Below are 23,740 nucleotides of genomic sequence, written 5' to 3'. Positions count from 1 at the left end.
CGTCCATTTCCTTTCTTAGAGAGTTGGAGAAAGAGGTTCTAACTCTGGTTCTGGTTATTGGTTGGCATTTCAGAGAAGGTTTGTGTGACTATCCCAAAACTGGACATAAAACTTTATATTGGGGAGTCAGAGGTCAGCTAGAAGATTAATGAGATTCTAATTAAAGGAGCCCAGGACCTTTGATCATGAATAGAGATCTTTGTGGATTCACGCCTATCCGAGATACATTCATTCCAAACTCTCACGATGCTCTATGAACAAAGGGTGCTAAGTAGTTCAAAGCAGAGCTTAAATGTATGATGAATATCACAACAGATAAGAGAAAAGCAATCAAAACTGAGTCACAGTGAAATTACAGAAAGAAAATCCATGGCATTTAATTAGATTGCATTTTATTTAGATAAATGAAAATTTGCCCCAAACAGAACTAGGAATCAAATATTGTCTTGGACTAGAGGTAATTGCTAAGCTGGAAGCTTATGTTGAAAACTAATATTTCCAGCCGTTGACTATCTGTAGTTCCAAACATCAAAGGAAAATATTGGAACAATTTATCTATGTACAGAGAGAGGCAACTCATGGGTACCATAAGCAAAATAACCTGAGGGGGAACATTTGATATTACAAGAAGTGGCGAGAGTTTACAAGTCTTGCATTGCTTTCTATTGTACATGGCTCTGTAGTAATGCCAAAAATAACAAAATGTAGGCACTTGCTCTGACTTCTGCAGTTTACATTAGATTATGTACTTCATAAATTAACAGCAGCTTCAGAATTATAAAACAGTATTGTATTTCATGCTACTGTTGGTGTTCCTCTTGTTAAAATAATGTTCTCAATGGACATAGATATAGAGCTTGTACAGAAGTAACTCTGGGCACATCCAGATAGTACAAAAAGCAGTCATGAAGCAGCTACTCATGGAATGTCAACTGTGACAGCCAGCGAGCACCTGGCCACAGGTGGTAAGAAAAGACAAACACGGGTGGAATTTAAACAAAAACATCAATTTCCCACAAACTACACAAATCTTTAATCTGTTCAAAACAGCACAGAATGTCTTCCTGCCAGAGAGGAAGGCAGTATGAATTTGTTATAAATTGCTGTCATTTCCAAAACTCTTTAGTTGATGTTCAGAACTAGACACCAGCACTTGGATTTAAATCTCAGTTGCCCCCCCTCCCAAAAAATTTATATATATATATCTCCAGGAGGCTATATATATCAGAGGTTCTTTGAATTTGGGGATTTTAATAATGATGCATGGGTAGCTGTTATATATATCTGAGAATAACTCCTAAAAGATGACTTCCAACTACAAACAAGACTATACACTGCTATCATGAGGTGTTTTACTAATATGGCCAATTACGTATGAAGTTAGATTTGTTAGCATAAAAGAAACTACTTTCAGTTTTAAAAGCAAACTTTCTTTCCATTAAAACTAGGCTTTCCAGCTAATCGGCAGTCAAAATTCAAATTCTCAAACTGCAGTACCAAGTTTGAGTAAAATCTAGAAAGCTATATGCCAGGCCAGTTCTACATGTCAAGAGTAGATAAGTGACACTGTTCTTTGTGCGACAAATTGTCTGACAAAACCCTTAATGCAGGCTGAGGCAGGAGAATCACTGGAACCCGGGAAGTGGAGGTTGCGGTGAGCTGAGATTGTGCCATTGCACTCCAGCCTGGGCAACAAAAGCGAAACTCCGTCTCAAAAACAAACAAACAAACAAAAAACAAACCCTTAATGTATGAGCATGACTCATCATTTTGACGTTTAAAAAATTTTCCAAGATTATTTCAGGAAAGGCATTTTTACTATTAAGCCTTCTTAAAATTTCTTTCTAGAGACATTTGTTATTGTTTGAAACCAAAAATATTAACACAAAAAATTTGACATTTTCAGGAACTACCAGATGGTAGAATTGTAGCAAGAATGTCAATCTGAAAAGCTACTAAGCTACTGGTTTATTTCAGGAAAAGCATCTCTGCCATTGCTTCCTCTGAACACACAACTCAAACCAGTGAAAAGGGGTTTCATGTAATGACTACATCAAAAAGTTCTAGCTTATCAATCATTATCTTCATCATTCTAATGTGGTACACATCCCAGGCTTCCTGGTATCTAATAAAACCAGCAAATCTAAGTGAAGCAAATATTTTATTTAAATCAGTCGTCAAATCACAACTTATCCAAATCAATGTGTTGCAACATTGTTCTTAAAAGAATGGCACAAATATGGCACAAACACAATCCAGTATCTATCAAAATACCATTTGTAAAGAACCTGACTTATTTCATGCTGTGTGTGAATGCAGTCCAGCATATAAGAGTAGAATCAAAAACTTACAACAATTCTTTTCTTCATAACATATAAAACATTTCACTACTTTGCCTCAGGATTAAGTATACTTATCGGTCCAAACAACCATAACAAGTAGGAAAAAGGATGTAAAGTTAATTTGCTACCAGAATATAACTTCTTTCTAACCTCCACTGGGTTAGAAAGAAAAAGTTCCCAATGGCAATAGAACACTCTGTATGTTTCAAAATGCTTTTTAGTTTTAGCACACCGTGCGTAATAGGAAAGTGAACAATTTCAGAGTGTCACTAAATATGGACCTCAATCATTAGTGAATTTTAAAGAATTGTACCTTGATCAGGAATGTTACTTCTAGGAAGCTCTGTTTTTCGCGGGTTATAACTGAGGCTTAAAGCTCCCCAAGGCTGCACTATGGCACATGCCCCGTCATATACTGTGTGATACAAAAAGCATGTAGTATCCTGCACATTTCCTTAAACATTAAGAAAAAAATATACAATAGATACAGGAGGAGGATTACTTAAAACATACATATAAATACATAAAGAATGATACTCCAGTTTGAGAAGTAGAACTAGGTATTGCCAACTCCAGTTCCAGGTTAAGAATTTAGGACCGTAAATCAGAATTTATATGGTTATCAAGGGAAAATAGTAGGTTGGCCTTGGGAAGAGGAAATGTTAAATGGCTCTAGCTCCTGATGAAGCCTCAGGATTGTCAGGGGCTCTCTAGAAATGACATCAGTTGATGTGTCTGCTCTCCAATTCTCAAAGTTCTGAAATACCGGTCTTCAGTCTCAGCAGCAGCGTTCATTTTCTTCTACTACTTGTCTTCACATTCTGGTCTTCCAAATAGACAATGAGTTTAACTGTAGGAGGAGGAGAATCAGCGTGAATAAAATCTCCTTTTTCTCTCTCATTTATTAACAACAGGATAGTTGTCAAAGTGACCTAATAATACCATAGTTTAACTACATTAAAGAAACAAAGATGGGGCCAGGCGCGGTGGCTCATGCCTGTAATCCCAGCACTTTGGGAGGCGAGGTGGGTGGATCATGAGGTGAAGAGATTGAGACCATCCTGGCCAACATGGTGAAACCCCATCCCTACTAAAATACAAAAACAAACAAACAAACAATAAACAAAGATAGGGCTGGGTGTGGTGACTCATGCCTGTAATCCTAGCACTTTGGAAGGCTGAGGCGGGCAGATCACTGGAGGTCAGGAGTTCGAGACCATCCTGAGGGAAGCTCGTCTCTACTAAAAATACAAAAATAAGTTGGGCATGGTGGCGCGTGTCTGTAATCCCAGCTACTCGGGAGACTGAGGCAGGAGGATTGCTTGAACCTGGGAGACTGAGGTTGCAGTGAGCCGAGACTGCGCCACTGCACTCCGGCCCGGGCGACAGAGGGAGACTCTGTCTCAAAAACAAAACAAAAAACAAAACGAAGATGGGTTGGGCACAGTGACTCACGACTGTAATCCTAGCACTTTGGGAGGCGGAGGCAGAAGGATTTCTTGAGGCCAGGAGTTTGAGACCAGCCTGGGCAACATAGCAAGATCCCTGTCTCTACAAAAAATTTAACAATTAGCCGGGAGTAGTGGCATGCGCCTGTGGTCCTAGCAGCTACTCAGGAGACAGAGGCAGAGGCAGGCGATTTGCTTTAGCACAGGAGGTCAAGGCTGCAGCATTTCATGATTGCACCACTGCATTCCAGCCTGGGTGACACAGCAAGGCTCTCTCAAAAAACAAAACAAAGATAGGGCCGGGCGCGGTGGCTCACGCCTGTAATCCCAGCACTTTGGGAGGCTGAGGCGGGCGGATCACGAGGTCAGGAGATTGAGACCTCCTGGCTAACATGGTGAAAACCTGTCTCTACTAAAAATACAAAAAAATTAGCCAGGTGTGGTGGCGGGCGCCTGTAGTCCCAGGTACTCCGGAGGCTGAAGCAGGAGAATGGCATGAACAGGAGGCGGGGCTTGCAGTGAGCCGAGATCACGCCACTGCACTCCAGCCTGGGTGACAGAGTGAGGCTCTGTCTCCAAAATAAAACAAAACAATACAAAGCAACAAAAACAACAACAAAAAACAAAGCTGGGGAGGGTATTATATTATGTTACACTGCCACAAAACTAGTGGCTACAAGTAACGAACACATTGAGGGTTGGTCATTATATGCACTGGAATTTTTTTTTTTTTTTTTTGAGACGCAGTCCGTCTGTCGCCAGGCTGGAGTGCAGTGGCCGGATCGCAGCTCACTGCAAGCTCCGCCTCCCGGTTTACGCCATTCTCCTGCTCAAGCCCCGAGTAGCTGGGACTACAGGCGCCGCCACCTCGCTTAGTTTTTATTTTAGTTTTTTTCTGTTTTTAGCCAGGATGGTCTGATCTCCTGGACCTTGTGATCCTTTTTTTTCCCCCCAAAGTGCTTAGGATTACGGATTACAGGCTTGAGCCACCGCGCCCGGCCACACCGGAAAATTTTTAAAAATACTTGTTACTACCGCTAGGGGAAAAAAAAATCCATTTTTTTGGCAGTTTAATATTAACCCATTTTGGGGCACTAGTTTTTTTGTTTTTGTTTTTGTTTTTAGATGGGGTCTCACTCTGTTTCCCAGGCTGGAGTGCAGTGGTCCTATCTCGGCTCATCGCAACCTCTGCCTCCCAAGTTCAAGCAATTCTCCTGCCTCAGCCTCCCAAGTAGCTGGGATTACAGGCGCCAGCCACCACGCCCAGCTAATTTTTATATTTTTAGTAGAGATGAGTTTTCACAATGTTGGCCAGGCTGTCTCGAACTCCTGACCCCAGGTGATCCACCCGCCTCGGCCTCCCAAAGTGCTGGGATTACAGGCATGAGCCACCACGCCCAGTTATTGGGGCATTAGTTATTTTTTTAAAAATTCAACAAGTTAGTTGAGTGAACACAATGTATTTCTCATGCCTTTGGGTCAAACACGCACATGGGCACACACACGAGCCCTTTTACTTTCTTCTAAAGCAGTCACATTAGGGGGTAAAACGAGGCCATTCTTTTCATAATATTGATAAGACTAAATGGCATTTCAATGACCAAAAACCACGCAACTATCCTATATCTTTGAATCTAGTTGATAGTTATTTTCCTCAAGTGAAGGTTCTACATGAAGGCATAATTATTTGCTCCCGATTCCTTATATACCAAATTTGCCATCTATTGGCATAAAAGAGAAAAATTATCTTAGAAGAAAAGAAAGCTTACCTGCATGATGTTTTAAGATTCTGTAAGTTCTGACTTTGCAGATTCTCTCTCTTGTTTCTGTAACTCCTCCTGTGCTTGGGTTGTGATCGCTTTATCTGATTCACTGTGCACTTTTCCTTCCTGAAATTCTACTTCCTGGGCATCTTCCTTCTCTTTTTGTTTTGGTCCATTTGTATCTGGAGACTCTTTGGTTAAGCCTTCTGAGGCATCAGTATCAACCAGGGCTGAGTTCTGGTTTTCAGGGTCATCGACATCATCACCTTTTTCATCTTCTTTTGGTTCAACTAGTGACTTCCCTATTCTTTCCACTAACAAGGCATAACCATCATCTTCTGGCATTGACTTTGTTCCAGCTCCATCTCCCTCTTCCTCGGATGGGAGGACGACCTCTTCCAGCTGCTGATCATTTACAGTGGAACCTTCTACCTCAACAGTCATGGTCTTCTCTGAGGCTTCACTCATATCTTTGGAAATATCAGAATATGCTTGTCCCACTGCGGTTGACTCTGACTCCTCTTTGGCTGAAAAAATTTGTGTTTCCTCCTTTGCAGAGGCCTGAGGTTCCTCTCCTTCTTTCTCTGTTTCCTGCCCAGCGTCCTGGTTGTCAGCTTTTATCACGTGAGCTTGTGTCTGTAACTCAGACATCAACATTTCGGTGGCTGTTTCTTCTGTACGTACAAACTGGTCAACGGCTGTCTGAATGATGTTTTGGACAAGTTTACTGCTTTTGGTCTCAAGTTCCAAAATCCCATTTTCAGGCTCTAAATCCTCCTTAATTGCTACACTCACTTTGACCTCCTGGCAAGCAACCTGCTCATTGACTTCATCTGACTTCCACTCCAGTGATGTGGTTTTCTCTCCTTCCAGGTCGGAACTTAAGCCTTTTTCAGTAGTGGCAGATACTATCACTGGTGTCAATTTTGCCTGACACTTGGGCCCTGTGGGCACAGCATCTTCCCCTGGATGAGCGGCAAAATCTTCATTTTTTTCAGAGCATTTTTCTTCCAGAACTAAATGTGTACCTGTAGGCTCCAACGTTTCACCTGTTTCTAAAATGTTGACAGTTTCTCCTAAGACCTTTTCCTCCTCTGCAGCAACTGTTAGAGTGAATGATGCCTCAGAGCTCTGAACTTGAATTTTGGCGCATGCTGCCTCCTCTTGACCTCGGCAGGGAGGAGGGCTTCCTTCCAAACTGCTGACTTCCTTTGCCCCATCTATGATGGGCACATTCACTGTCTGGAGGAGTTGCTTACTGACCTCTTCAGATATGGTAACAGCTGTTTCGTGCTCAAGTTTCTCTTCATTCACATGGGTTGACTCTGATTCCGTTTTCTCCCTTTCGACTTGAATTACCATCTCTCTCTCCACGGGGGATGGAGCGGACTGAGCGTGACTCTGCAGTTCAAGGGCATCATCCTTTTTACATTCAGCTTCTTCTGTCCCTTCAGCTTTAAGGGCAACTTCAGTGACCTTTTCCTGACTGACTGTTATGGCTGTGTCTATAGACCCCTCAAGTCCTTGGACAAATGGTACGTCTTCGGTTTTCTCATCAGCAAACTGGCCAGCCTCTTGAGTCCCCTCAGTTTTTGACAGAATGGGTAGAGTTTCCACCGACACCCCTTTATCTGTATGCTGTAGAGTGTCTTCCATCTTTGATTGTTCTTTAGTTTCTTCCTGGAACACAAAACTGGAAGGTGCTGGAGGCCTCTCTTTCTGCGCAGGAACTGCCTCTGCTTCTGTGCCCCCTGACTGGGTACCAGATGCGACCTCATTTTCCTCATGGATTTCCACAGTCTTGTCTTTCTGGGTTGTGCCTGGCATGTCAAAGTCTGCTACGGGGGTGCTTCCATCGGTCTCACTGTCTGTAGGGGCTTCCGCCGAGTCAGGGGGGATAGCCTGTTCCATCACCATCTCCTGTGATTTTACCCCAGCTAAGGTTTCGGCTTGACAAGTGGTTACAAGCTCACTGGACTCTGTGCTCTTTGTGACTTGAGGAGCTTTTTCAAAGCTTTCTGGGGTGGTCTGCCCCATCACCTTCCCTTGTGTAAAAGGCTCAGTTTTTGCCTCCTGAGCATCTACTTTCAACACTACATCCGTCTCTTTCTTCAGACCCGGTGCTTCAGCATCCTCTTCTGGTCTTTCTGCCTCTGCTCTCTGCACAGGCTGAAGTGCATCTTCTGACCCACTGGTGCCAGGCAGCAGGGATTCCTCTTTCACTTTTTCTGCCACTGCCAGGAGGACCTCTTGAGTCCTCCTCTCTTGCTCTTCTATGTCAGGTACGCCACCTTCCACCTCCTGCACCGGAGTGGCCTCCTCCGTGGTGTCTGGGGAGTCTGTTAACTGGGAGACTGCTGACACCATTTCTGTGGTCTCTTCAGCAGCAGATGCTTCGGTTCCTTCTTCAGCACCCAATGGCCCTGCAGTTTCTGCAGCTGTCACAGCTTCGGGGGTCAATTCCACCTCGCTAACGACCGAGTCGCCCCGGGTCTCTCTGTTCTCTGGCAGAGGTTCGGTAACCATGGGGGTTTCTTCTTCTGCAATTACTTCTCTTTCCAATTCCTCCCCAGTTAATGGTGTGGCTTCAGCTTCTCCTTGTTCAAGAGGTTCCGTCACTGAAGCAGATATCCAAGAAGGAGACCTTTCTTCAATAATGGTAGCTGCCCTTATCCCGTCAACGACAGCCGCCGCCATTGTATGACCCTTACTCTCGCTGAGCTCCTTGGACACCTCAGCGGCTGCCTTCTGCTCAGGCTGCTCTGCGCTCTTTTGGGCTTGCTGTGCCTCCATTTTCTCCCTTTCTACAGCATCATACTCAGAAAGAGGGACCACAGCCGGGACATCAGAGTCATCTTCGTTGGCCCCTGCTGGCCCTGCGTCTTCAACAGGGGCTTGTTCTTGTTTCCCATCTGGCCTTTTCTTCCTTCGTCCAGGAATAAACTTCTTGATTGAGACCCAAGATTCTTCTTTCCCGGGTTCAGCATCTGGAGTGGAATGTTCTACACCAGACCCAGCTATGGAGTCTTCGCTCTTCTCTTCCAGCTTGGACTTTGATTTTTTTCTTGGTGTGACTAACCTTTTAAATGACTCCCAGGTGGAAACGCCTTCCCCTTCGGTAGGGCTTCCAGCTTGCTCAGGGGAGGAACTTCCCTGCCCTGGATCATGTTCTTGGGAACCAGCAAGGATCCCGTCTGTTTCAGTCTCTTTGTCTTTTCCGGCCTCATCGGCTTTCTGGTTGTCTCCTCCCATTGTTTTCGGTCCCCCTTCCTCATCAGAAGAGGAGCCTTTCCTTGCTCTTTTCTTGGATGATCCCACACAAATTAAAGCTTCCCAAGATACTGAGGTATCCACCTTGCGCTTCGGTTCTTCCGGCTTTGGCTCTTCCACGCTCCCTTTCATTTCTTCTTGCATTTCAGAGGCTGCGCTCTCGGTGGAAGACAAGGTAGCGCTCTTGACCTTGTCCAGCTCATCTTCTTTATCACTTTCCGAAGGCCGTCTAACACGCTTCTTGGGCGTCACCATCTTTTTGAACGATGCCCAGGGAGTGACACCTTCTCTTTTTTTCTCTCCATCGGAAGTAGCTCCTTCTTCAGCTTCCCCATCCTGCTGCACCTCAGCTAAGCCCTTCTCCAGACACGTGATCTCCTCGGGCTCCTCTGGGGAGGAGGCAGAGCTCTCCCCTTTTTGCTCCTCATGGCTGTCCGGAGAATCGGCTGGAACCTGAGTGTGCTCCCCTGATTCCTCATCTCCTCCTCCTCTTTTCCCTTTCTGTTTCTTTCCAGAAAGCTTTTTTAAGCCAGTGCTGGTAAAAAGCTTCTTTAGTGGACTTCCCTGCACCTTTGTTCTCTCCTGTGATGACAGCATTTCCACCTCACTCACAACGCCTTCGGCGGGTTTTGACAGCACCTTCTCATCAGGACTGAGGTCAGCTCCCTGTATAGGGTCCTCTCCCGAAACACACGTTTCTTTGAGCTTCACCAGCTCCTTGGCAGGTTCGGCTTCCTGAGGTTCTGCATTCATTTCAACCAATTCTTCAGCTGGCACAGACCCTGCTGTTTCTTCCACCTCCATTTTCTGCTCAGTTCTCTCCTCCACGGTGCTGACGTGCACTTCGGCTACAACCTCTTCTTGGTGGACTTCTATTTTCTCATCAAACACTTCTGTCGCCAATGGAGCGGGTTTCTCTTCAGAAGGTCCCTGCGAGCCACTGACTTGCTCCTCCGAGGGCAGCTCGACTTTCTCATATTCAGCTGATAACCGGGGCTCGTGGGCACTTTCCGCCGGCTCCTGTGGGTGGGCTTGCTCGGAGGCGGTCAGTTTCTCAGAGTCGGCCTCTGCCTTTCCGTTTTCTTCTGTGTCAACTTTTTCTGGCTCTTGTTCCTTTTTCTTCTCTGAAGCTTCCACTTCATCCTCCTTTGGCTTCCTGAAACTGGTCTTTTTTCGCCAGCCAGCCCAACCTTGAGTGAAGAATTTTTTGAAGGTCGATCCCGCGTCACTGGTCACGGGACTAGCTGGAGATTCTGCAGACTTGCTGGGTTCTTTTTCTTGTTTCTCTTCTCCTTCCTCTTTGCATTCCTCCACCGTTGCTTGGCTAGATTCGGCTGGAGGAGAAATTTCCGCGTGGCTTTGCTCGTGCTTCAGGGTCTCTTCGCGTTTCTCTGTAGATTGTTTGAGTTCGCTTTCTTTGGATGCTGCTTCTCCAGCCCCAAGGCTGGGGTCCTGGTGGTCGCCAGCTCCTGCTGCTCCTTCCCCTTCATCTTTTTTCACAGTGAGTAGCTGGACAGTGTCAGGCTTCTCTGTTTTATCCTTTTTCACAGTGAATTTAAAGCCAACAAACTTAAACACCTTCTTAAATCCAATATCATTAGCCTGGGACTCAGTGGGTTGTGTTAGCTCTTCTAAATTGCTTTCTGAAGAAGGAATCTGTTCGATTATTTCAGGTGTCTCCTCCTGCCCATCTTCTGTGACGTCTTGAACAACCGCTGATTTAGTAGCCATCTCCTTATCGGAGTCTCTTTCGCTCACATCTTCAGAGTCTCTCTGTCCAACTATTAACAAAAAGGGGAGGGGGTGGGGAGGAGAGAAAAGGTGATTACAATTCGAGAAAATTGTTTTTCTCAGACAGGGTCTCATTCTCTTGCCCCAGCTGGAGTGCAGTGGTGTGGTCTTGGCTCACTGCAGCCTCAATCCCCTAGGCTCAACGAATCCTCCCACCTCAGTGTTCCCGAGTAGCTACGACTACAGGCACATGCCACCACGTCCAGCTAAGTTTTTTATTTTCTGTACAGAGGAGATCTCACTATGTGGTCCAGGCTGGTCTCCAACTGCTGGGCTTGAGTGATCCTCCTGCCTCAGCTTCTCAAAGCGTTGGGATTACAGGTATGAGCTACAGTGCCCAGCCCAAGAAAATTAATTTTTTTTTTTTTTTTTTGAGACAGAATCTCGCTCTGTCGCCCAGGCTGGAGTGCAGTGGTGTGATCTCGGCTCACTGCAACCTCTGCCCCAGGTTCAAGTGATTCTCCTGCCTCAGCCTCCCGAGTAGCTGGGATACAGGTGTCTTTCACCATGCCTGGCTGATTTTTGTATTTTTAGTAGAGGCAGGGTTTCACCATGTTGACCAGGCTGGTCTCGAGCTCCTGACTTCAAGTGATCCGGCCACCTTGGCCTCCCAAAGTGCTGGGATTACAGGCGTGAGCCACAGCGCCCTGTGAAAATTAAATATTTTTAATACATGACCAATTAATACTTTCTTTAATGCCAGGTAATTCAAGGATAAAGTGAGATCTTATGGAGATTTGTAAATCTTAATAGATCAATGTCTACTTCTTTCCAGTGACCTTTAAAAATTCAGGTTCAAAGAGAATTATCGGCTCTTTCTGTTGCTTGTTAAAGAGAAAGTTGACAAACTTAACTATCAAAAAAATTAGTTCCACATAAGTAGCCACGGTACCCCTAAGAGTGAGTCAACCAGATACTGTATCTTCTGTAGAAACGTAAGATGGAATCCCACATCACACCCATATTTTAAAGAAGACTCCATCAAGTTTTAGGTATAACTTCCCACTTAATAGGAAATATAGGGTTTCAAGAACAAGCTAAAGAACAAACAAGTATCTACACCAATCTAAAGAAGGGGACATTCTATGTGGTAACTAAGTTCGACCTCAACAGGTCCCCAAAAGGGAGCAGAGCTCTTTGGAGAAACTACAGGCTGGGTCAGAGGACGTATGAAAAATATTTTGTTGGCCGGGCGCGGTGGCTCAAGCCTGTAATCCCAGCACTTTGGGAGGCCGAGACGGGCGGATCACGAGGTCAGGAGATCGAGACCATCCTGGCTAACACGGTGAAACCCCGTCTCTACTAAAATACAAAACTAGCTGGGCGAGGTGGCGGGCGCCTGTAGTCCCAGCTACTCGGGAGGCTGAGGCAGGAGAATGGCGTAAACCCGGGAGGCGGAGCTTGCAGTGAGCTGAGATCCGGCCACTGCACTCCAGTCCGGGCGACAGAGCGAGACTCCGCCTCAAAAAAAAAAAAAGAAAAGAAAAATATTTTGTTGTGCTCAAAAGCTGATGGAGGTGTCGAAAGGACACAAGAACTGGCTTGACGGGGCTCCCAATGTCCAAACTTTGAAGCATAGAAAAGAATAATGGATCCTTTGTAGTTTACGAGAGTGACGACTGGGTGTTCATTGCAATGTGCGCATTGTTAACACGATGGCACATTACTTGTCTGACGTGAAAAAGAAAAAGAAAGAGAATAATGACACTGATGGGTTACAACACATTGAATAAAAAAAGAATCCATGAATCAAGAGTGATACTAAAAAAGGTAAATGAGGAAAAGGGAGCACTTCTTTAACGAAAAAAAATGTCAATAAATATAGATATAACTTCCACTTTGATCCTCCAAGTCATTATTGTTAGAATTTTAGATTTAGAAAATTATAATTTACAGACACCATTTTAATAACTCATTCAGTCAAGGATCATGAACTGCTAAAACCATCGGGTCAGGAAACATACATTCAGAGTACCAACATACAGATTACTTAATTTCAAAAAAATGACCTTGACAATGGAGAAATCTGCAGGCACCACCTTAACCAAGTGATCACATTTAACATCCTCAGTAACGGGACAGATGTCATTGTGCTTCCTGGTGTGAGGCACTAAGAAGGCCAAGAATTTCTCTATGTGGCATCCTGACCAAAAGGTGAACGGCATCTTATCACAACGACACAACCAGACAAATCCACAATGAAGGACGTTCTGCAAAACAACTAGCCTGGCCTGAAATGTCAATGTCACAGAAGAATGAAAATCCAGCAGAAACACAAAAGGATTGTCTGCAAGTAACTTTCAAATAGGTTGGTGGGGGGTGGGGCGGACAATGTAGCTTTCCATAAATGGTGAATTAGGTCAAATGTACATAAGTATTTACTATATTTTTCTGGGTTTGTAATTTTAAAATCATTGAGGGGAAAAGTCAAGTCAATGTAATTTAATTGGGGGAAGTAGGGGGGAGGTATATTGTGTTAAATTAAGAGATTTAAGGAACACAATAACCAGAGGTGCCTGGCATGATCCTGAATTGGATATTTGTTAGGGAAAACAGCTAAAGGACATTTTGGGTCTTCTTGGGAAATACCGAGTATGAGATTTGGGATTAGATCAGATGAATTTTCATTGAAATAAAAGGGTAGAGAGATTTGACTGCAGAAAGCAGGTTACCAAACAGTATATACAATGACCTCATTCTGGCTTAAAAACAACTGTCTCTCCTTTCTCTCTCTTTGTCACACACACACACACACACATAAACACACACATCTTTCACATATGATCTCTGGGGGATGCGAATGTCATTTATTTTAGTTTTGCTTGTCTGAATTTTCTTTTTTCTTTCTTTATTTTTTTTTTTCCTGAGACGGAGTCTCACTCTGTCGCCCAGGCTGGAGTGCAGTGGCCGGATCTCAGCTCACTGCAAGCTCCGCCTCCCAGGTTTACGCCAATCTCCTGCCTCAGCCTCCCGAGTAGCTGGGACTACAGGCGCCCGCCACCTCACCCGGCTAGTTTTTTTATTTTTTTATTATTTTTTCTTTTTTTGAGACGGAGTCTGGCTCTGTCGCCCAGGCTGGAGTGCGGTGGCCGGATCTCAGCTCACTGCAAGCTCCGCCTCCCAGGTTCACGCCATTCTCCTACCTCCGCCTCCCAAGTAGCTGGGACTACAGGCACCCGCCTCGTCGCCCGGCTAGTTTTTTGTATTCTTTAGTAGAGACGGGGTTTCACCGTATTAGCCAGGCTGGTCTCGATATCCTGACCTTGTGATCCGCCCGTCTCGGCCTCCCAAAGTGCTGGGATTACAGGCTTGAGCCACCGCGCCCGGCCGGTTTTTTGTATTTTTTAGTAGAGACGGGGTTTCACCGTGTTAGCCAGGATGGTCTCGATCTCCTGACCTCGTGATTCGCCCGTCTCGGCCTCCCAAAGTGCTGGGATTACAGGCTTGAGCCACCGCGCCCGGCCTCTTTCATTTTTTTTTTAGACAGAGTCTCACTCTGTCGCCCAGACTGCAGCGATGTGATCTGGGCTCACTGCAACCTCTGCCTCCCGGGTTCACACAATTCTCCTGCCTCAGCCTCCCAAGTAGCTGGGACTACTGGCATGTGCCACCACACCTGACTAATGTTTGTATTTTTAGTAGAGATGGGGTTTCACTATGTTTGGCCACGCTGGTCTCAAACTCCTGGCCTCAGGTGATCCGCCCGCTTCGGCCTCCCAAAGTGCTGGGATTACAGGTGTGAGCCACTGTGCCCAGCTTCTAATTTTCTACATAGGACATATATCGATTTCTGTACTAAACAAAAAGGTCAATTAAAATGGACACCAAAAAGATCTTAACAACAACTGCAAAAATATACTTAATGTTTTAAGCACAAATTGAAGGTTAATAATTATAACGAGCCAGGCACGGTGGCTCACGCCTGTAATCCCAGCACTTTGGGAGGCCGAGGCAGGCGGGTCACGAGGTCAGGAGATTGAGACCATCCTGGCTAACACGGTGAAACCCCGTCTCTACTAAAAATACAAAAAATTAGCCGGGCGTGGTAGCGGGCGCCTGTAGTCCCAGCTACTCGGGAGGCTGAGGCAGGAGAATGGTGTGAACCTGGGAGGCGGAAGTTGCAGTGAGCCGAGATCACGCCACTGCACTCCAGCCTGGGCGACAGAGCAAGATTCTGTCCCCGCCTCCAAAAAAAAAAAATTATAACTAGTACATACACCAGGACTTAGAACACAGCAATAAATACTTAAAATGCAGAAATATGTAGAAATATAGAATGCTTCCCAAAATCCATACATTCATTCCACTTATATAATCTGATTACTCTGAAAACTATTTTCATATTTATGAAATACTACAAATCTATGTCAACAAATTTCCATTGTACTACTTATTTGGTTTTATTTTGAAACCGAACCCCAGAAAGTTAAGTGAAAAACTAGGCCGGGCGCCGTGGCTCATGCCTGTAATGCCAGCACTTTGGGAGGTCGAGGCAGGTAGATCATTTGAGGTCAGGAGGTTGAGAGCAGGCTGGCCAACATGGTGAAACCCCGTCTCTACTAAAAATACAAAAACTAGCCAGGCGTAGTGGCGGGCGCCTGTAGTCCTAGCTACTCGGGAGGCTGAGGCAGGAGAATTGCTTGAACCCAAGAGGTGGAGGTTGCAGTGAGCCAAGATTGCGCCATTGCACTCCAGCCTGGGTGACAGAGCCAGACTCACTAAAAAAACAAACAGAAACAACAGCAACAATGACAAAACTGCCTAAGGTACCCAACCAAGTCAGGGCAAGAGTGTGACATAGAGGTTTTTTTCTGTCCTTGTACCTTGTTATTCTTTAAGTTAAGCTAAAGTTCTTTTTTTCTTTTCAAACATTGCTAGATTTTTGGATATTCATAGTTGAATAGGTTATCTGGGCCTCTGATTCTTCAGATACTCAATCAGGGCCTTTGCTTCAGTGGTGATGCCACAGACTCACTATCTGTAATAGCTTCGATAATCAGCAAGGCTCATTGTTTCTGCCATCAGTATCTAAGGTAGCATTAAAAACAAAAACTTTTAGTTTTACCCCTGAGAACTAAACATTTCAGATAGCGAAGAAGGTTTCACAAAAAACCCAAGAATCTCATTATTTTGATCCAAGGCACAGTTCCTAAAGGATTTCCCTTTTCCCTTTATAAAATACACATTTGTGACCAACGTTAGACTTAACAAACAATAAGGAAAAATTAAACACTGATACTAAACTTTGAAGCAAATACTCAAAGAGAAAGAAAAGTCCAGACATCTACGATTTAAACTTCTTCTACATTTTAGATATATATATACTCTTCCCATTATTTTTTAAAGCATGTATTCTGAAATAAGAAAATGCTTTAAGTTTCTATTTGTTCCTATTATAAACCGACATTGTGATGAACGTGTTTATAGTTAAATCCAAAAGTTTCTTTAACAGCATTTCCATGAACTATTTCTTTCTTTTTTTTTTTTTTTTCTTTTTTTGAGCCAGAGTCTTCGCTCTGTCGCCCACACTGGAGTGCAGTGGCACGATCTCAGTTCACTGCAACCTCCGTCTCCTGGGTTCAAGCGATTCTCCTGCCTCAGCCTCCCAAGTAGCTGGGATTACAGGCGCTGCCACCACACTCGGCTAATTTTTGTATTTTTAGTACAGACGAGGTTTCACCATGCTGGCCAGGCTGGTTTCAAACTCCTGACCTCAGGTGATCCGCCTGCCTTAGCCTCCCAAAGTGCCGTGATTATAGGCGTGAGCCACTGCGCCTGGCAGTCACAAAAGAACTTTTGGCAAACACTTCTAATGCAATTTAAAAGATGCGACTTTCCTTTTGAAAAAGTTGGAAAAAATAATTGGAAATATACTAGAGAAAAAAGAAAAATTCCAAAAACAAACTCTATTCTAGTATGATTTCACTAGTACAGAATACAAACAGAAATTACATGTCCTGCCAGCAAGCATGTCATTAAAAACAAATACTCATCAACCTCCCTGGAATCAGAAAATGCAGAGACATGTTGCTAATATAGGAGTAGAAAGCTGGTGTCACACAACCATTTCCCCCTCATTATTTTCCCTCCACTCTTAAATCTGTGTTTCCATTGTAAACACTTCTGTTTCATTCTGAAAGGGCCGAAATGTTTACAGTCAAAACTAGGGAGATAAAGGTTCATGAACCAGCTGCCAGCAGGCAGAACAAAACAGCTATTGGGCCGGGTGCTATGGCTCACACCTGTAATCCCAGCATTTTGGGAGGCCGAAGCAGGCGGTTCACTTGAGGTCAGGAATTCGAGACCATGCTGGTCAAAGTGGTGAAACCCCATCTCTACTAAAAATACAAAAATTAGCTGTGCATGGTGGCACATGCCTGTAGTCTCAGCTACTTGGGAGACTGAGGCAGGAGAATCACTTAAACCTGGGAGGTGGAGGTTGCAGTGAGCCGAGATCACACTACCGCACTCCAGCCTGGGTGACTGCCATCAGTATCTAAGGTAGCTGTTACTGAACAGCTACTGATAGTTCAGTATAGCTTAACAATAATCAGATGTTTTCTTTATATAGAGTAAGTGAGTTATGAGATGAACACATAATAAAACGCATATAGAAAAATTTTAAGTTGTAGGCAGGGCATGGTGGCTCACGCCTGTAATCCCAGCACTTTGGGATGCTGAGGTGGGTGGATCACGAGGTCAGGAGATCGAGAACATCCTGGCTAACATGGTGAAACCCCAACTCTACTAAAAGTACAAAAAAAAAAAAATTAGCCAGGCATGGTGGTGGGCGCCTGTAGCCCCAGTTACTCGGGAGGCTGAGGCAGGAGAATGGTGTGAACCTAGGAGGCGGAGCTTGCAGTAAGCCGAGATCACACCACTGCACTCAAGCCTGGGTGACAGAGCGAGACTGCATCTCAAAAAGAAAATAAAAACGTTAAGTTGTAACTGCTCAACTAGTCTGCAGTCTCTTTTGACCTAAGTAATCCTAAGAGCTACAATTGTCGGAACAATCTTCTGATGCCTCCGTGCTTTGTGCTTCACCCTCACTTCGGCTTCCACGTACCCTCTGTGCTGGGGCAATCTACACACTCCATACAAGGTACCTGCTAAGCAGGGCCTCCTAAAATACCGCTTCTATCACATCACCAGGCTGTCGACTCCTAATGGCTCCAGGGCCTAGAGAATAGTCTTCTAACCTACCTAGCCTGGCAGGTACCTATATGTGTACCCGTGCTGTTGAGATCCTGACCCCAAAACACATGCGATCGGGCTTGGAACCCGAATTGAATCATAGACCGCACTTCCCAGCCTGCCCCATCACTCGGCTCCACACTCCCCATGGTGCAGCCCAAGTGCTGAGGCCTGTACCATTTTGTTCTGCGCCCCCACACTCTGCTGGCCTTCAGGCCTCACAGTGAGGGCAACTTTGCTAAATCCTGGTGACTTTTTGAGGCCTGGGTCATCCTCGACCTGCCCTGCCGCCCACCTCCCCAGGTGACCGCAGCCACAGCCATGTCCACTCCAACCCCCTGACTCCCCCCTTTCAAGCCAGAATCTTCCGGGGGGTGTCCTCTGGGTGGCAGGAAGTGGGGCCCACCCTGGGGCATCCCTGGGGTTGCGCCTGTGTAAAGTGTTTCCCTCACATCTCCCTGTAGGCTGCTATCGCAGAGCGTTTTGGCACCTGCGCCACGGGACCCGGAAAGGCCTTGCCTTTCTGGGCCTGGGGGCCTGGGGCAAGATCAAGGGCAGCAGGCGGCTCTGCAGCCTGGGCTGGGATGCCACGGGCGCAGGCCCTTCTCGACCTGTCCCTGCGCGCCTTGGCCAGTAGAGAGGCTTTCCCAAGCCTGGGACGGGAAGGAAGGAGGCTGGAAAACCCACACACCCATCTCAGGCCGGTCCTAAGGGACAGTTGGTGGCCCTCGGGATTCCGTGTCCGCCATCGCCGCGGGGCGAACGGCCGCTGGGGGGCACGTGCTACTCACTGCAGAGTTTACTCCACCAGGGCATGGCGCGCGCAGCCTGCCGGCAGGGGCAGCCCAACAGCGGCCCGCGAGGCCCAGCGCGCCCCTGCCGGCTGCCGTAGCTCTCGAAAGCCTGGGCCCCGGAGCCTGCAGCGAACGTCACAAAGGACGCAGCCTCCCCGCGCCCGGCGCCAGCCGTCGGCCTCGCAGGAAACCCCTGGGGATCCTGCGGACCGCCCCCGTGGGGTCTCTTCAAACCCAAGCCCGCTGAGGCCGAAAACCATCCTGCTAACCAATGCCAAGCCGCCGCTGAATATCCCTGACACTTAATTTCAAAAAAAGGGCCTCGAGGCCTGGCGCGGTGGCTCACGCCTGTAATCCCAGCACTTTGGGAGGCCAAAGCGGGCGGATCACCTGAGGTCAGGAGTTCGAGACCAGCCTGGCCAACATGGTGAACCCCTATCTCTACTAAAAATACAAACAAATTAGCCGGGCGTGGTGGCACATGTCTGTAATCCCAGCTACTCGGAAGGCTGAGGCAGGAGAATCGGTTGCACCGGGGAGGCGGAGGTTGCAGTGAGCCAAGATCGCGCCACTGCATTCCAGCCTGGGAGACAGGGCAAGACTGTCTCAAAAAAACAAACAAACAAAAACAAACAAAAAGGACCTCGACAATGGAGAAATCTGGCAGGCACCACTTAAACCAAGGGATCAGACTTATCCTGAATAATGGAACAGATGTCATCGTGCTTCCTGATGTGAGGCACTCAGAAGGACAAGAATTCATCTTTGTAACACTGCTGATCAAAATGTTTAACGGCATCTAATCACGAGGAAATTATCAGACAAATCCGCAATGAAGGACGTTCTGCAAAACAACTAGCCTGGCCTGAAATATCAATGTCACAGAAGGATGAAAATCAAGCAGAAACACAAAGGGGTTTTGTCTGGCAATGGCCAAGGCATGGCGGAACCTGCTTGTGGGTTTGGCTGGGTTGTAAAGAGCTTTAACTTCTTGACTATTAGCACAAGATTGAGGGTATCAGTCAAGTTCCCATTACAAAGCCATCACTTATAGAGCCTTGCGGGATAGAAGGTGGAGCTCACCTGCTCCTTCCAACTGGGACTTCAAAAATAGTCATCTGTGAGAATGCAGATGGACAGCCACTTGGGAGGACAGTCTACGGCTTCTTTTCTTTTCTTTTTTTTTTTTTGAGGCGGAGTCTCGCTCTGTCGCCCGGGCTGGAGTACAGTGGCCGGATCTCAGCTCACTGCAAGCTCCGCCTCCCGGGTTTACGCCATTCTCCTGCCTCAGCCTCCAGAGTAGCTGGGACTACAGGCACCCGCCACCTCGCCCGGCTAGTTTTGTATTTTAATAGAGACGGGGTTTCACCGTGTTAGCCAGGATGGTCTCGATCTCCTGACCTCGTGATCCGCCCGTCTCAGCCTCCCAAAGTGCTGGGATTACAGGCTTGAGCCACCGCGCCCAGCCCGGCTTCTTTTCATACTGAACATACTCTTACTATATGATCTGGCAATCACGCTCCTTGGTATTCACCCAAATGAGCTGAAAATTTATGTCCACACAAAACATCTGCACACAGATGTTTACAGCAGCTTTATGCATAAGTGCCAAAACTTGGAAGCAATCAGATGTCCTTCAATAGATGAGTGGATAAAGTATGGTACATCCAGACAATGGAATATTATTCAGCACTAAAAAGAAATGAGTTGGCTGGGCGCCGTGGCTCATGCCACTTTGGGAGGCCGAGGTGGGTGGATCACAAGGTGGGTGGATCACGAGGTCATGAGTTCAAGACCAGCCTGGCCAAGATGGTGAAACCCCGTCTCTACTAAAAAAAGTACAAAAATTAGCCGGGCATGATGGTGGGCACCTGTAATCCCAGCTACTCGGAAGGCTGAGGCAGAGAATTGCTTGAACCTGGGAGGCGGGGTTTGCAGTGAGCTGAGATCGTGCCACTGCACTCCAGCCTGGGTAACAGAGCGAGACTCCATCTCAAAAAAGAAAAAAAAAGAAAGAAAGAAAAATTAGTTATCAGGCCATGAAAAGACATGGAGGGAACTTAAATGTATATAGCTAAGCAAAAGGAGACACTCTGAGGAAGATACACAATGTATGATTCCAACTATATGACATTCTGAAAAAGGCAAAACTATGGAGACGGTAAAAAGAGCAGTAGTTGCCAGGGGCTGGGGGGAGGAAGGGATGAATATATGAAGCACAGATGATTTTTATGGCAGTGAAGCCATTCTGCATGACGCTGTCATGGCGGGTACACATCATTATGTATTGGTCCAAACCCACAGAAAGTATGCCACCAAGAGTGAGCCCTAATGTAAACTTTGGACTCTGGGTGATAACCATGTATCAGTGTAGGTTCACTGATTGTAACAAACAACCCATTCTGGTGGGGAATGTTGATAAGGGCTGGGGGAGGCTGTGTGGGCGATGGGGCAAGGGACACATGGGAATTCTTCGAACTCTCCACTCAATTTTGCTGTGAACCTGAAACTACTCTTAAAAATAGTCTTTTTAAAAACGGTCATATGACTTGACCAACATCATACAGGTGTGTGGTATCTCAGGAGGGCCAAAGGCTGGCTGGGGAGTACTTAGAGTGAAGGCACTAAAGGAGCAAAATACAGTTTGTCTTTTTGAAAGAAAAGTCAATTTCATACCCTTTTAAAGCATAAACATACTTATTTTCCATAAATCATTGTAACTTTTTATAGTTCACAAGCGCCACTTATGGCAAGAACAAGTATTTCGATATGTCAACTCCTACACTTAGATGGAAAAACTGCTTTATGTCTAATGTGGACAGCAATTTGAATTCTATTTCAGTGTGAAAGGCAGAGTTTATTCATAGTTACAGTCATGCATCTTTTTGAAAAGGAAACAGTGCATACATCCTACCCACCCACTCACAGATAGCGATTCAAAAGATTACCTGATCATCACTTTACAACCATCAAAGTGAAAGCTGGATAAAGCAAGAATCAATGGATGCCAAAGTGCTAAATGGAGGAGAGGGGCAGGATGTTTACATGCTTATTGTTGAAAAGGAGGGAGAAAAGCCCAATTCTACAGTGGAGAAATCGGACAACACCTTAACATCAGTCTACAAGGGACAGATGGACACTGCGTGCAGCACCCTGAGAAGGACACAACATCACCTCTGCAGGATTCCGGCTTAGAATGAGTAACCTACGGCCAGGTGCAGTGGCTCATGCCTGTAATCCCAGCACTTTGGGGGTGCGAGGTAGGCGGATCACCTCAAGTCAGGAGTTCGAGACCAGCCTGGCCAACATGGCGAAACCCAGTCTCTACTAAAAACACAAAAATTAGCCAGGCATGGTGGTGGGTGCCTGGAGTCCCAGCTACTCAGGAGGCTGAGGTGGGAGAATCACTTAAACCCGGGAGGCGGAGGTTGCAGTAAACCGAGATCACACCACTGCACTTCAGCCTGGGCAAGAGAGCAAGACTCCGTCTCAGGGAGAAAAAAAAAAAACAAAGAATGAGTAACCTAAATTGATTTAGGCAAAAGAAATATCAAATAAAGAATGAGTAGAAATGAGGAGAGAACTTATGCTTTGAACATATCAAATCTAAAAGACAAAAGCTATAGAAGTCTTCCAGATTAAAAGAAGCTAAAAAGACATGACAACACAAAATCTCTGACCCTAGGGTGGATCTTGGAATGCAAAGAGGAATGCTTTAAAATGGACATAATTAGATTAACTAACAAAATTAGAAGCAGATTATAGAAAAGTTCTGTAATAAATGTATGATATTGATAACTGTCAATAACTGTACTACGGTTATGAAAGGGAATATTCCTGTTCTTGGAAAATACACACTGAAATATTTAGGGGTAAAAGACCATGATGTATATAACTTACTTTCAAATGCTTCCCTAATTTTTTTGAGACAATGTGTCCCTCTATCGCCCAGGCAGGAGTACCATGGTGTCATCTTGGCTCATTGCAGCCTCCGTTTCCAGGGCTCAAGCGATTCTCCAGCCTCAGCCTCCCAAGTAGCTGGGAATATAGGCGTGAGTCACCAATGCCTGGCTAATTTTTGTATTTTTAGTAGACACAGGGGTTTCACCATGGCTGGCCTTGAACTCCTGAGCTCAAAGCAATCCTCCTCAGCCTCCCAAAGTGCTGGGATTACAAGTGTGAGCCACTGTGCCTGGCCTTCTTCAGTGAATTTATTAATATATCTCATGCCTATGTGAGTTATAACAGAAACCTGTGGACTGAGGTTTGTTTTGTTTTCCAACAAAAAGAGAGTAAATATAGCAAGTGAGGGAAAATGTTGACAATATTCCACTATTTGGGTTAAAACGGTGAACCTGAGTAAAGGGTATGGGTGTTCTATGTATTCATTTTAGTTTTCCAACTTTCTGAATGTTTACAGTTATCTTTTTGTTTTTTGTTTTTTTTTTAATACAGAAACTCGCTTCTGTTGCCCAGGCTGGAGTGCAATGGCACAATCTCAGCTCACTGCAACCTCCGCCTCCCGGGTTCAAGCGATTCTTCTGTCCCAGCCTCCCAAGTAGCTGGGATTACAGGCGCCCACCCCCGAGCCCAGCTAATTTTTTGTATTTTTAGTAGAGATGGGGTTTCACCACGTTGGCCAGGCTGCTCTCGAACTCCTGACCTCGAGTGATCTACCCGCCTTGGCCTCTCAAAGTGCTGAGATTACAGGCGTGAGCCACCGGAACTGGCCTGAAGTTTTTTTTTTTTTTAAATCACTTGGAAGAATGCACTCGGAATTGCAGATAAATACTAAAAATTATAGAAAACAACAAAATGTAGAGTGATGATTTACCCGACCTGATTTTAGAGGAGGATATCAGATATTTCCTTCACATTACATACCATAATATAAATTTTATCTTGTATTAAATAACAGGAAAATGACTTAACTTTCTCCCACCAAAGAGAGGAAAAGAATTCAGGCAGAGGGGAAGAAAATGAAAGAGCAGAAGTTCTGGGGACAGACTGGTGTTTAAATTTGAGTTGTAGCACTTACTAGCACCGGGCCCTTGGGCAAGTTTCCTAAAAATCTCTGTTCTTAGACATTTCTCAAAAGAAGACATACAAACAGCAAAGAAACATATGAAAACATTCTC

At 45.5% G+C, this 23,740-nt stretch overlaps 1 protein-coding gene across 4 annotated transcripts in view; it reads right to left on the bottom strand.

Annotated features, from left to right (window-relative positions):
* Nucleotides 1-370: 370 nt before the first annotated feature.
* The window catches only part of AKAP12 (A-kinase anchoring protein 12), a 128,792-nt gene continuing 105,422 nt past the window's right edge, over nt 371-23,740 (bottom strand). For 2 of the 4 annotated variants that reach the window (XM_017887622.1, XM_017887623.1), the window contains 2 exons: nt 5,560-10,604; nt 371-3,192 (listed from right to left, as the gene is read on the bottom strand). In XM_017887622.1, coding sequence (XP_017743111.1) covers nt 5,572-10,604 — 5,033 coding nt within the window. In that variant the 3' untranslated portion in view covers nt 371-3,192; nt 5,560-5,571. Of the gene's footprint in view, nt 3,193-5,559; nt 10,605-18,499; nt 18,965-23,740 lie in introns of those variants that run through there. The other 2 variants (XM_017887624.1, XM_017887625.1) reach the window with 2 other exon arrangements.

Source organism: Rhinopithecus bieti, unplaced genomic scaffold (genome assembly GCF_001698545.2).
Source record: "Rhinopithecus bieti isolate Rb0 unplaced genomic scaffold, ASM169854v2 scaffold_16097, whole genome shotgun sequence".
Classification (NCBI taxonomy): domain Eukaryota; kingdom Metazoa; phylum Chordata; class Mammalia; order Primates; family Cercopithecidae; genus Rhinopithecus; species Rhinopithecus bieti.
Note: the sequence above shows the minus strand (reverse complement) of the source record. Positions and strands in the feature narration are given on the sequence as shown.